General features: G+C 39.6%; 1 protein-coding gene across 2 annotated transcripts in view; it reads left to right on the top strand.

Annotated features, from left to right (window-relative positions):
* The window catches only part of SETD7 (SET domain containing 7, histone lysine methyltransferase), a 37,595-nt gene that overhangs the window by 6,792 nt on the left and 15,904 nt on the right, over positions 1-14,899 (top strand). For both annotated transcript variants that reach the window (XM_084625653.1, XM_084625654.1), the window contains exons 2-5: positions 2,121-2,250; positions 9,429-9,630; positions 12,055-12,244; positions 13,904-13,985. In XM_084625653.1, the coding sequence (XP_084481779.1) occupies positions 2,121-2,250; positions 9,429-9,630; positions 12,055-12,244; positions 13,904-13,985 (604 nt within the window). The remainder of the gene's footprint in view (positions 1-2,120; positions 2,251-9,428; positions 9,631-12,054; positions 12,245-13,903; positions 13,986-14,899) is intronic.

The following is a 14,899-nucleotide window of genomic DNA, read 5'->3' as shown; positions in this document are numbered from 1 at the left end:
ACAACAAAAAGACAGTCACTGCTGCAGTGCTCACAAGCTAACGCTGATTCTGTGCACTTTAATTATCCAAGGTGAGAGAAATGCAAGCAGTAAACAGCAGTGACAGTAAAATGGATTTTAAGGCCTTTAATAATTCAAGGTGATGTTGGTAACAAAGGTGAAGAAATGTGTATGTTGACAGTGTGATCTGTTAGCTGGCAGCATCCTTTTAAGGAGACATGTTGAAAACCAGCTTGCTTTAAAATGATGGATGTGGCTGCTTGGTTCATCCCCCTTGGTCTGTGCATGTAACTTATTAACACTGAGAGGAGATTCCTTAGACCACATTGTTTCCAGCTCTGATGTAGGAGTGTATATATGTGTGTTACCTGGAAAAAGATAGTTACATTTTTTATGAACTGCATGGTGTACTTTGTAGAAGAGTTATAGATAAACAATAACATGGGGCTTTCAGCTCTAGGGAATAGTAAAGAAGGGGAAATAAGGGCACAGAAAGTCCTGACTCAAGAGAAGGGGGATTGATGCTTATGCAACATGCTTTCCCTGAGCTGATAGAAGCTTCATTTGTCCTCCTTCCTTCCCTTACAGTGTCTCTTTCTGTGTCATCTTTCCTCTCTAACCTAGACTGTAAGGTTGGCAGGGCAGGGAAAAACAGTGGAGTTGGGAAGATCACCTTCCAGAATGTGAATCCAAGTGGTAACCAGTGAAGTATCATCTTTCTTAATCAAGTGACTTTGGTTTCTTTGCTGCTGCTGCTCCTGGTTTTCCAAAACTACAGAAGAGTGAAAACTGACAGACCTTCATCAGTTTACACAGCTGCTCTTCTGAATCCTGTGGGCAGTAGTGAAAGTGGGAGGAATCAGGTCTGATTCATGTTGCTGCTTGAGAAAGTTCAGAGCAACAGTGGAAGCAGATGTGGAAGCTGTTTGCTAGAGAGGAACCCCAGAATCAGAAGCAGAGGAGGTATAGATTAGCAGAGATTTGCCATGCTCCCTGCTCCGTGAGCAACCGGAAGCTGTGGAATAGCAGAGGTGTAATGGAATGGTCAGATCGGGCTGGGAGGTGTTCAAATCAGACGTTTCCCAGCTGGAGTCTACAAAGCAGTGAACTTCCCAAGCACTCTCCCACTTCCCAGCAGCTGTGGAGAGAACTTGGGGTTTGTCACCTGGATATTGCCTCTAGACAGCAGGGCCATCTGTGATCATCTTTTGGCTTTTTAGATGTTTTGTCTGCTTAAGGAGGGAGGTGGAAGAAATAGAGGAAGGGATAGCGGAGAGCCTTTGAGGAGAAATGAGAGAGAAAATACAGGAGAGGAGGAAAAGCACACAGTGTAGGAAGAGAAGCTTACAAAGGGTGAAGGAAGAGAGAAAAAACAGATATTGAAAACAATAGAAAAAGATGCGCTGTGATCTCTTGCAATAAAGGAAAAAGGGACATGAAGCTTGGAAGGGAAAGGAGGTATAACCTTAGCAAGCAAGACATAGTAAACTATACTTAAAGTGTGTTAAATAGAAAGTGGTCTGATTTGTTACAACTAGAGTAAATAATAAACATTACAAAGCCTGTTTAAATTTCAGGGGATGTGGTTTGGACACAAAGGGATTTTTTTCACCCTGGCTAGTAGGATTTGTCTTTGGGCTAGTAGGTGTTGAGCATGTTTTTCAAGATGTACAAGTTTTGTTTTGTTTTTTTTTAATTTATAATTGTATGAATTGGAATGCCTTGAATACATTCCAGTGTCATGTGGGAGAAATACTTCTAGGAAGTAGCTCTTTTTTTTTTTTGTAAAGGTACTTGAACACAATACAGTATGGGCAGTACTTAGTTGAGAAGTGTGTTTGTCTTATTCCATCAACTACTCTATCTTGGCTCTTTTTTTTTTCTCTCCCCAAAGATTTTTGGAACAGGTTGTTCCAAAAATAACTGGCTGCAAATAGTCCTGAAGAGCTCTGGTCCATTTTTTGTTTTAAATAAAATATTTTGAGTAGTAGGTCTGTTAAAATAAATATTTTGGGGAGCAACAACGTATGGAAGGGAGATATATGTTGATTACTATATGTGATTGCACACCTGTTCTGATATCTTTGCTATTTTTTTATTTGTTTTTGTTTTTGCTTAAGGGCTTCTGGATGATGATGGGTTGCCACATGGGTTCTGTACAGTCACCTATTCGTCCACAGACAGATTTGAGGGAAACTTTGTGCATGGAGAAAAGAACGGCCGTGGCAAGTTCTTCTTTTTTGATGGAAGGTAAACATTGGCTCTTTTCTCGTCTTCCTTTTTTTTTTTTTTTCTCCTGTTTACACCAGTATGTAACTAACTATTTTTGGCGGGAGAGGATATATGTGTTCCTAGTTCCAGCAGCTGCTTTCCCATGAGAGCTTTAGTTGGATAGTTTCTTCATTGTGTGCTGGCTAGAGTAACACAGTGTCTCCATCTGTTTGTGAACTCTGAAAATAATGGAGTGACCCCAGGGACTGCTCCTTAATATGAGAGTCAAGTCACTGTAGTCCTCTTTAATATTAAAGTTAATTCAAGATTTCAAGGAAGTCTTATGATTTTAACTCCATACATGGTGGTTTAAAAACCTGCTGACCGCTATTTTCCAGGCTGGTTCAGTGGGCTTTTTGTATTATGGTAATGCCCAGAGGCTCCATTTGGGATTTGGGCCCAGCAATATGGGGCCACTACAAAGATATAGAAAGAAATGGTCTCTGCACAAAAGAGCTTACAATCTAATTAGTGCTGAAACTTGTTTAGTGGACACTGTGCGGTCTGGTGGTTAAAATACTGACTGAATTAAATATGGCTATTCCCAGCTCTTTGATCTTGTAAAAATCATTTATGACCTGACTCTTTTTCAGAAATGCATCTACAATTGCCATGGTCTTCAGTGGGAGTTATGCTCTGACAGTCAGGCTAGTTTCCTCATCTGTAAAAAGTGGAAGGTCTCAATTACTTCACTGTTCCTAGCCGTATTTCTCTCTCCCCGCCCCCACTCCACCCCACCCCACCCCTTTCCTCACAAATCAGTCTAGTACCTCTCTTTGCTGTTGCTCAGCAATTTCCTCAGAAGGAGCAGCTGATCTACAAAATGACATCATTCTTGATTTTTCCCAGCTGTGTAGTGCTATGAATAGTGGTGGTGAAACTGACCCCCAAAGTCTTGTCAATTCCGTTCTGCTTATGCTTGGCAAAGTTCTGAGCAGCAGCCAGAGGTACTGGAGCTGCCTATCCGCTAACTCAGGGGTGTAGCATGGCATTGTTTTACACGTAGTTCAGACTGGCAAGGTTATTTTCCCAGCCATAAGGGCTTGTAACCTTATTTTTCTAAAGAATAAGTTCTGCAGAATTGAATTTCATGGGCCTGCATGCTCACTAGGGAAACCTTATTTGTCAGTAGCAATTGGCCATTTCAAGGCCTGCTGGGAGTGACTGAAAAATATTACTAACAGCTGGCATATGTAAAATGAGGTTTGATTTCTCAGAGGAGGCTTCAGTGTAAACATACTTGTTGGAAGTCTCCGCAGAGAGGCCAAAGATTGTCTCGATATGGAAACTGAGCTACTGTTTTTTACTCTGAGAAGTGGTCCCTCCAAATGGCAGGGTGCAGGCAGGGTTGCATTGGCAGCCTGAGCTTCCCTGTATTTATGCCGTGTCTCTTCTGTAATTCTTCAGAGCTGTCAACACAGCACCTTTCATGAACATCAGATTCTTTGAAAAACAAAACAGTTACCTATTGTACATTTTTGGTAACTACCAGACCAAAATTTAAACACAATAGTCTGAGTATCTGGTGGGGGTGTGTGTGTGTGTGTGTGTGTGTGTATATATATATATATATGTGTGTATATATATATATACATATATATTTTAAAACTGTTTTCTGTAATGTGGATAGGGCCCATACAGGTTTGAGCTTAACTTAAGTAGAGTTTCAGAATAACAGCCGTGTTAGTCTGTATTCGCAAAAAGAAAAGGAGTACTTGTGGCACCTTAGAGACTAACCAATTTATTAGAGCATAAGCTTTCGTGAGCTACAGCTGAGGAAGTGAGCTGTAGCTCACGAAAGCTTATGCTCTAATAAATTGGTTAGTCTCTAAGGTGCCACAAGTACTCCTTTTCTTTTTAAGTAGAGTTGACTCAAATGCTGCTAGTTACTTTTGGACAGCCTAACTGATGATGATGCAGTTTGCACAGCTTTGGGGACAGCTATTGAAAAAGGATGCTGCACCCAAAAGTTCATGGTTTAAATACAGGGGGCGGAGGGGGTGTGGAAGGGACGGGAAAGTTGATTTTTGTTTCTTTAAGGATTTTTTTTCTTAAACAAGGAATTACACCAGATTTTCTGCTCCCCTGGCTTCATCAAAACTGTCATTTCCCTGCTCCCTGTATTCATCAGAGCTCAACTCTTTCTGCCATGGATCCCAAAACACCCAACCCCTTATACTCTTGTGTGCTTTAGCACAAGTTAATTGTTTTTGGCTTAGTCCAGACACGTTTCCTCCATGGCCAGTTTCCATTGCAGTCCTGCCACTGAAGGCTGACAACTGCACTGTAGCTCTCCTGTTCAGGAGTAGGTTGTTCCTACCAAACCCTGAATAGGGACCATATGCAACATTATAAATGTTCTCATTTTTTAAAATTTTTTTTGGATAGGGGAATAAAATGGTCCAAACCAGCACTTGGGTAAGCAGAAAGGTTTACTTCTGCTAAATATTGTCAGCATTGCTGTCCTGTCTGTTGATTATTTAAAAAAGTGAGAGAGATTGGATCAAATTTTCATTTTGTAGAAAACACATGTTTTGCAAAGAATGAAATTTCAACTCCAGCATGCTCCACATTTTGTATTGGGTACTTTTACTTTCACACTAACATTTGTCTGAGAGCATTTTGAGAATTAATCCCTGTGAGCAGAAAAGCGTTGGATGTCATCGAACAACTGCTATTCTCTATGGAGAACTAGAAACTTTTTCTAAACTAAAACAGGAAGTCCAATGGTTAACAGATTTATTTGGGCATAAGCTTTCGTGGGTAAAAAACCCACTTCTTCAGATGCATTTTCTAAACTGGCACTTCTCTAGCAAGTGCTGAGAACAGTGTTACAAAAGGGAAAGTTTGAAGCCTATTTGTATGGGAATTACTAGAAGTGGGAAAGATTGAGGCATCCCTGAGCATAGAGAGGAAAGGTGGGAGGTTGACATTTTTAAGTTGTATTTTTAAGAGAAATCCCAGAGACTTGAGTTGGAGAAAATGAGAGGTGGGGGGAGACAAACAACCTCCCAAAAATTGTTTGAAAATTTAGAGGGCAGTTGTAATGTCAGTGACCTGGGGCTTTAACATTTTAATTTATTATAATAATAACTGCTGAAAATGTGCTTGACACAATGTGAAGGTGACTCCTCCCCTGAGGAGCTTACAGTCTTAACATGCAGGCATTCTTTGCATGTTCATTTACCAGGAAGATTTCTTTTCAGAGTAGCAGCCGTGTTAGTCTGTATCCGCAAAAAGAAAAGGAGTACTTGTGGCACCTTAGAGACTAACAAATTTATTTGAGCATAAGCTTTCGTGAGCTACAGCTCACTTCATAGGAAGATTTCTGAAGCTGATTTTTACTGGAGCTAGAAACAAGCAGGGAAAACTAACACCTTATACGCTAGGAAAATGGCCCGTGGTTGACAACAACTGATCCCTTGTGCTTGTATTGAATGTCCTGTCCTTGCTGGAAAAAAAGTTTAACTCTGTCCATTTTAGTAGCCAAAGCATGGTTGTCCACAACCGCTTTTCCTTAGCCTTCCCTCAACTGACATTTGGAATGAACAGGTTCATTTCCTTTTGCAGATAAACCTGAAGTCCTAGTGCGATCTGAAATACTGAGTTATGGGCATCTTACTTTTGTTGATACAACGCAAAAGCATCTTTCTTGCAGTGGGACAAAACACTGTAAAAGTAAAGAAGGGAAACTTTAGAAACTCAAGAGTCACTTTGATACCCATATCCAACAACAATAAAGCAAATATTTGAAGTCTTCTGAAACACATGGAGTCTTATATTCCCAGATAGACAGTTATGCTTTTACCGTAGATGTCATTGCATTTTAACATAAATTATGTAGACAATATTATTAGACATTAAGTAGAAAACAGCTAATATGTTAATTACATATATTGAGGCAAAGTAGACACTGTTTTTAAAAAAAAAAGTTTTAGCTTGCAAGGAAAGAGACATTATAATAAGGAATTTTTTTAATCCCTAATTGTTAGTTTCTCTCAGCATTGTTTTCTAAAAAAGAAAACAAATGACAACATATTCTAGCTCCGAGTATCGTTGCTACTCTTTTAAAGGTATTGTAAGAGAAAAGTTGTGTGAAATCAGTGACTCGCTAGCAAAATGCTGTATGAGTTTTGCTTGACAACGTACATTCCTTTTTAATAGGGGGTGGGTGTGTATGTGTATATTTAAATTGACAGCCCTATTTTTTTAATCTCAGTTAACTCATGCGATTAACTAAAAAAAAAATCATGATTAAAAGAATTAATTGCGATTAATTGTGGTTTCAATTGCACTGTTAAACAATAGAATACCAATTGAAATTTATTAAGTATTTTGGATGTTTTCTACATTTTCAAATATATTGATTTCAATTACAATACATAAGAGAAAGTGTACACTGCTCACTTTTTATTATTTATTACAAATATTTGTACTGTAAAAATGATAAACAAAAGAAACAATATTTTTAATTCACCTCCAATGCAATCTCTTTATCCTGAAAGTGAAACTTACAAATGTTGACTTTTTTTTGTTACATAACTGCACTCAAAAACAAAACAATGCAAAATTTTAGAGCCTAAGAATCCACTCAGTCCTACTTCTCGTTCAACCAATCGTTAAGACAAACAAGCTTGTTTACATTTAAAGAGATGATGCTGCCCACTTCTTATTTACAATGTCACCAGAAAGTGAGAACAGGCATTCACATGGGACTTTTGTTGCGGGCATTGCAAGGTATTTATGTGCCAGATATGCTAAACATTCGCATGCCCCTTCATGCTTCAGCCACCATTCCAGAGGACATGCTTCCATGCTGATGTTTGTTTAAAATAAAAATGCGTTAATTAAACTTGTGACTGAACTCCTAGGGGGAGAATTGAATCATAGAATATGAATCATAGAATATCAGGGTTGGAAGGGACCTCAGGAGGTCATCTAGTCCAACCCCCTGCTGGAAGCTTGTATGTCTCCTGCTCTGTTTTACCTGCATTCTACCATATATTTTATAGCAGTCTCGGATGATGACCCAGCACATATTGTTCATTTTAAGAATACTTTTGCTGCAGATTTGACAAATTGCAAAGAAAATACCAATGTGATATTTCTAAAGATAGCTACAGCACTCGACCCAAAATTTAAGAATCAGAAGTGCCTTCCAAAATCTGAGAGGGATGATGTGTGTAGCATGCTTTCAGAAGTCTTAAAAAAGCAACGATCTGATGCAGAAACTACAGAACCCGAAGAACCAAAAAAGAAAATCAGCCTTCTGATGTTGTTCATTTTCATCATCTGAGTCAGATGTCATGCTTTGGTCTGCACTGCTTTGGATTATTATCTAGCAGAACCCATCATCAGCATGGACGCATGTCATCTGGAATGGTGGCTGAAGTATGAACGAACATATGAATCTTTAGCGCATCTGACGTGAAAACTGTCTTGCAATGCCGGCTACAACAGTGCCATGTGAACCCCTGTTCTCGCTTTTCAGGTGACGTAAACAAGAAGTGGGCAGCATTAGCTCCTGCAAATGTAAACAAACTTGTTTGAGCAATTTGCTGAACAAGAAATAGGACTGAAGGGACTTCTAGGCTATAAAGTTTTATATTGTTTTGTTTTTGAATGCAGTTATTTTTTGTACATAATTCTACATTTGTAAGTTCAACTTTCACGATAGATTACACTATAGTACTTGTATTAAGTAAATTGAACAATAGTATTTCTTTTGTTTTTTACAGTTCAAATATTTGTAATAAAAAATATAAAGTGAGCACTGTACACTTTGTATTCTGTTATAATTGAAATCAATTATATTTGAAATGTAGAAGACATCCAAACATATTTTAATAAACAGTATTCTATTGTTTAACAGCGTGAGTAATCGAGATTAATTTTTTTTAATCACTTGACAGTCCTAATAAAGAACAAAATGACAGTGATTCTGGAAAATTTGGTGCAGGCAGCTGTTAAATACGTTGTTGACAAGAACTAACACCAGGCTGGTAGTATGTTAGGGCTTGTCTACACTTACAGCAGTGCAGCTGCTAGCCTATGCTGACAGGAGAGCTTCTCCCATCAGCGTAGGTACTCCACCTCCCCAAGAGGCAGTGGCTATGTTGATGGGAGAAGTGCTGGCTACCCTAGGGGTTAGGTCGATATAACTACATTGCTCAGGGGTGTGGAATATCCACACCCTGAGCACCATAATTTTACTGACGTCAGTTGGTAGTGTAGCCCAAGACTTAAGCTATGTCTACACTACTGTGGTAAGTCGACCTAAGCTACACACTCCATGAATAATGTAGCTGGAGTCGATGTTGCTCAGGTCTGGCTCTAGGCACCAGCAAAGCAAGCATGTGCTTGGGGTAGCACAATTCCAGGGGCGGCATTCCGGCCATCCATCCATCCATCCTTTTTTTTTTTTTTCTTCTTCTTCTTGCTTGCAGTTCTTGCAGTTGTGCTCTCGCAGCTTGGGGTGGCAGATTTTTTGGTAAATGCTGAGTAGAGCCAGCCCTGGGTCAGCTTACCTCGGGGTCCACGCTACGCTGGGTCAACGGGAGACACTCTCCCGTCAACTTACCTTACTCTTCTCATTCAGGGTAGAGTACTGGGCTCAACTGGAGAGTAATCTGTGGTCAATTTAGCGGGTCTTCACTAGACCCTCTAAATCAACCCTGGTGCATCAATCCCCGGAGCGTTGATCAGGGGCGTAGTATAGACATTGACTTTGAAGAGATGGGATCTGAAGGTCTGAGCATAGGGTTAGAAGAGAGAGAATCCTAATCCAAAAGCAATCTGCTTTGAAAAGAATTCCCTCTTTGGCCTTGGATAAATCACTTCACCTCTATTCCTCAGTGTCCCCATCTATAAAATGTAGCAGTGTGGATCAAGAATGCTGAATCAGTACAATGGAATGATTAACATCTGTAAAGTGCTTGGACAATGGAAGTACAATACAAGTGCTATTTAACTAGAGAATTCAGTGGAGACTAGCTGTTTTTGTTTGTTTTTTTTTATTTGGGGTTTTAAAATGATATGCAGTATGCCCAGATTTTAAACAGAGGGTGAGGGTTGTACTGAGTATATTGTTCAGTTCTCAAGAGCTCTGTTTAAAAGAGGGGAACAACTGCACCATCTGTCTTTTCCTTTGTTACCAGCACACTGGAAGGGTATTATGTCGATGATGCTCTCCAAGGCCAGGGACTCTATACTTATGAGGATGGAGGGGTTCTTCATGGAACGCATGTGGATGGAGAACTTAATGGACCTGCTCAGGAATATGACATTGATGGACGACTGATATTCAAAGGGCAGTACAAAGATGATAATCGACATGGCGTGTGTTGGATATATTACCCGGTAAGCCTGATTTCCTGTTTTCTTTGTTGGAGAATAAAAGAAGGGCGCAGAAGCCGTATAGGCTGAAATATGTTACTGCTATGTGGCCTAGGGAGGAAGCTTCTTTCTAGCTGTTCAAGACATTTTGCTAGACCTGGCTCCATGAACTTGGCTTAGGGGGGAATAAGGTTTGTTCCCTATGACCGCTCCTTTAGGGGTAAAAAGTCCTAGTTCCAGAAAATAGCAAGGGTTTCCTGTTCCTGTCTCTAAGTAAATGGTGGGACTTTTCTTTGTGAATCTTTGTCTTCTAGGGAATATTTTAAAATGTGCTAAATTATAGACTGTACAGTAGTGTTCCTTCCTATTTTTTTTTTAACTTATGAATAGCCCTATTCAGCACTCCCTGCTCAGGCCACTCAAGTCCATAGAAATTTTGTCTGAGTAAGTGCTGAGTAGGGCCTGAAGTGACCATGTACAGCACATTTGTCTGTAGCATGCCACCAAAGGCCTGAAGAACTTCGGGTGTGGAAAACGAAAGGCAGTGTTGGAGTGGAAGACTTCTGTACACAATTATCTACCCAGTAGATTGAATTCTCTCGAGGCAAGAGGCAGCTCCTTCTGTGTTACATCTTTATGCATATTTAGTGCCTCTCAAATGCTGTGACCATTGGGTATTTCTTAAAGGAATTAAAAACCTAACTTACTGCTGTCCAGTCTGTGAATTAGGTAACTAAAACTACAATTGAGGCTGCCAGGGAAATACCAATAGCAATTATCTGTGATCAAGAACAGAGTGCAAGTGAAAGCAAAAAATTAAATACACCTGACCGTGAAGGTCACATACTTTTCCTTCAAGTTCCTAATGATAGAACTCTGCTGCAAGTCCTGGAAAGTTCATTCCTAACAGTCTGGCTAGCATTAATTGTCAGGATGGAATTTAGGATGAGAAGTGATCTCTAAGATGCCATTTTTGCTCCAAAAATAACTGTTTAAACATAGCTGTTGTCAAAATATGCTGTAACATGTTTTATTTGTACCTCTATGGACAGAAAACCTGTAACATCATTAAGCCATACCCATGTTTAAAGATAGTTTTGTCTTGAAGACTAGGCCTTAGAAACTCTACAACCATTGTACTTGGGCAGTATGGTACATAATCCAGTGTCTCTCTCTGTGTGGCATTCCTGCAGCCAGGAAGAAGTCTTCCCCCAAAATTGGTGAGATGTAATTTTGGGGATGGAAGAAGCAAAATATACCCAACAGTTGGGAGTTATAACCCATTTAAGCTCCCTGATATTCAGTAGGTAAGCTCCAGTAGGTAGCTCTGGACTGGCACAGCAACAGTCTCTCGTGCTGAAATGACATGGTTGGGGTGGAAGAAAGAAGAGTTGAAAAGGAAAGGGGCTCACATTGCTGGGAGCTGTCAACAGGAGATGGAGGAGGTGGAGTGGCTAGGGGTCTTTTCCATGGAAAACTTTGAAAAATAAATGCTGCTTGGAAGCATTGGTAGTAAAAGAAATAATTACTTGTAACTCTCTTTTTAGTCTCTTGTTTTTCATTTTTTCTTTCCTTTTGTTCAGGTGAGTTGATCTTATTTATTGCTCCTGCCACTTCTTTCCACCTGAATGCTGGAAGTGGTGATTCAAAGTCTGCAACTGACAAGGCACTCTCTTTCTGGGGTTTTGGTATTCCACTCTCTCCAGTTTTCTTGATGGTTTTTTCCTTCCATTGTCCCCTTTTCTCTCTCCCCAAATTCATTGCCTTTCCTCTAGTTTCTTCTCTCACCGTCTCCATTGTAGTTCTTATTCTGTTCATTCCTTCCAGTGCCACTCCTAATTACTTCCCAGACCTCCAATATATATCCATAATGCTTTATAGGCTTCAGTCCTCTGATGTACCATCATATAACAATATACAAAGCAGCACTTCTTATTCTTCCTCCTCCTCTCTCTCTTCTCCCCACCCCCCCAGCACTGAACCATTTTTGCAAAATGTGACAAGGCAGGATGCATTAGGTTTTTAGTGCCCTGGGCCACTGCCTAGCTCTGTTACCCCTACTTGTTTGAAATCTCAATGTTTGTTTCAAGTGGAAGGGAAGTCCTTGTGGTTTCTACTTACCTACAGGACAGAAGGCCTAATTCAGATTTTACACCAGTTTTTTTTCTTCTGGTGTAATTCCATTGATTGGAATTACTCCTGGCACTGAAATAATGAAATGAGTTTTAATTTACACCTTTCGTTCTTTCAGTGTGCATCTGTGTGTGGACAGTTTAGTTTGGAATAAAAGTGTCTTATTTTAATCAAGGCTATATAGATTCCTTACTAACTAGTTTTAACCCTATCAGTAAACTACGTCAAGGACCTTCTCCGATACTTTATTTTTATAGCCAGCTCTTTTATTCTATATTATAATTAAAAACTTTTTTCTTTTGGACACTCTTTCAGGATGGAGGCAGCCTTGTAGGAGAAGTGAATGAAGAAGGGGAGATGACGGGGGAAAAAATAGCCTATGTGTACCCTGATGAGAAGACTGCATATTATGGAAGGTTCATAGATGGAGAAATGATAGAAGCAAAACTGGCAACTCTTACATCTGTAGAGGAAGGAAAGCCACACTTTGAACTGATACCAGGCAGTAAGTTCAGTTGATGTGCAGCTTGTACACTGACAAAAAAATATCTTCTTTGGTCTATGTGTCTCATTCTTTCTTCACCTCAGTCCCCATACTCTGAATATTCCCCTTGAGGGTTTGTAAGGTCTGACTGGTAAGGAGGAATCAATTAGGGAGAACACCAGATTTTTTTTCTATTACAGAACATTAATGAGGACTTTTGTAAGTTAGGTTGGGTGGGTGTGTATTTCCAGTGTTGTCCACTGCTCTGAAAAATGCAGACATCCTGTGGGAGGTTACAGTGGGAGGGGAAGGTCGAGGAAAAGTCTGGGAAATTTGCCCCATCCAGTTCACTCCTTAAATTCACTTTTTTCCCCATGCCAGCTGGAAAATTAGCTTATAATGACTCTTCGTGTTGACAGACATATTGTTAAAATGAGCGAACAAACAAGCAAGGAAGGGTCATGATTCAGTCCTAACTGTATTGCTATCTGTTGGGTTTGTTTGTTAGTACTGATTTGTACAAACACTGTTGGGTGCCCTTAGATACTGCATTAAATAGAGAGCATGGGACATAGACATCAGGATTAATGAGTTTCTTTCGATAAGAAAGAATCTGATTCACCATTTCCCTGCAACTTGTGTCGTCGTTTACACCAGTGTGTGGGCATAAAATGCTAAATGTAAGAATGATAGTATCTTACACCAATTCATTGCTGCGGTAAATGATTACAAAAGGTGTAGGGCTATGGTGAATTGACCAATTAGTGTTTTGGGGTGTTTCATTAATTGTTGTAGATATTTTTACAGTTGTGGACAAGAAAGGATCATTAGTAGAAATATGATCTATCCTAGCACTGTTACTTTTGTGCCCCAAAGATCTATGTACTTAAACTGCCTGGAAATAACTTAAAGATTAGGAAAAAGGGGGGAAAACAGGCCAGAGGACAGCAGTGACCTTTTGTTTTTAAACATGGTAGAAAAACCTTTGCATAGCACAATTAAAAAGAAGAAAATCCAGCTGAGAGGGTACAGTTTGTGCTTTGTAAATAGGATACAACTACACTCTGTGTGCAAAGCTGAAAGAAGAGCTCCATTTTTAGAACTTGGTTACCATGGACAACAGCTTTTTATCAAACTTCCAAATACTCAGCTTTTTCCCTGCCTTTTCTACCTGCATTGCTTATTTTGGGGCAAAATTACATCAGACAGTTGATTATACAAGTGTGCAAGAATTTAGACTTTAGAAAGGGCTTAATTGTCAGAAGGTGGATGCTCAGCACTTCCTCAAAGTCTGGCCCATGTAAGGTGTCCAAGTTGGGCGCACAAACCATTAGTCCTTTTTTTTTTTTTTTTAAAATGGGCCCTAATTTTAATAATAGAGATCCTCTTTGTGTTTGTTTTTTTGGTTTTTTTTTAAAGCTCTTGTATATAAAATATGCTATTTTCAGTTGCCTGGGAGGAGAAAAATCTAGAAGGAGTAAAACTGGCTGAGGATTCAGGTATTTTGTTTTCAGTGCAGCTCTATGGAATATCCTTTTTAAGTATGTTTCTTCTTTTGTTCATCTCATCTTTCAGACTTAATTTGCTTTTGAATGTCTTGAATGCGTGTCCCTTTAACAAAAGAGAGAAATGCTTTTAATATTGTCCATTAATTTAATTCCTGTATTGATTTATTTTTAGGCCCAGTATACAGTTTTGATAAATCTACTTCATCTTGCATTTCTACAAATGCACTTCTTCCTGATCCTTACGAGTCAGAGAGGTAGAATTTTTCTTTTTCCCATTTAAAAATCTTTCAGTAAACTTCTTGGTCTGCTGTGCATTTAGGGACCCGATCCTGCAAACCCTCACTTATACGAACAATTGCAGGACTAGTCAGGTGTCTAAGGGTTTGCCAGCTTGGACCTTGAACTTGACTGATGTGGAGCACAGACTTAACTGAACTGAAGTTTCTTTTGGATTTACATGGAAAAACTGGCAATCTAGTAGACCGAACATGGACATAATATACTTCTGGGTAATGTCTTGAAAGTGACTTTAAAAAAATGTAGTTGCAAAGTCCTGTTCAGTGAAGTCCAGAACCCTTCATTAAGGGCCCTACCTACGAGGTAAAGGTCAAGGGGAGTTGAGGGTGCTCAGCATCTTAAAGGATCTGGCACAAATACACTGTTCCCTTTTTCAGAACACAGAATCAGTCTCAAATTGATGCGTATGCCAAGCATAGTGATTCAGGTTAGGTCAAAGTCTGCTCATCTGAGTAGTCTAGTTGACCAGAATAAAGTGAGCAGGATTGGGTTTATTATGTAATAAAGTACAAAGCCCTGGGGAAAGGGGAGACTGTTGACATGCCATGTTTCTCTACAGAATGCTGGATTCCAGTCAGTCACTAACATGACCTTTCTATGTTTCTCAGTGTACAGCATGTAGAATTGCTTGTCTTCGCTGCCTTAATTCCATTCATTTTACAAGGTTTTGCTGTATACCTGATGGTAATCTTCCTCTTCTGGTATTACAAACATCTAAATGTGCGATGTAGCAAAAGGTTCTTAGTGACTGTTTAGAAACGTGGCGTTCTAGGGCCTGATCCTGACAGTGCTTTCTCAAGTGAGTAGTCCTTGCACACATGAGTAGTCCCATTGAATTTCAATTGGACTAGTCATGGAGTGAGGATTGGAG

The sequence above is a fragment of the Lepidochelys olivacea genome (assembly GCF_965140295.1).
Source record: "Lepidochelys olivacea isolate rLepOli2 genome assembly, chromosome: 4".
NCBI lineage: Eukaryota > Metazoa > Chordata > Testudines > Cheloniidae > Lepidochelys > Lepidochelys olivacea.
Note: the sequence above shows the minus strand (reverse complement) of the source record. Positions and strands in the feature narration are given on the sequence as shown.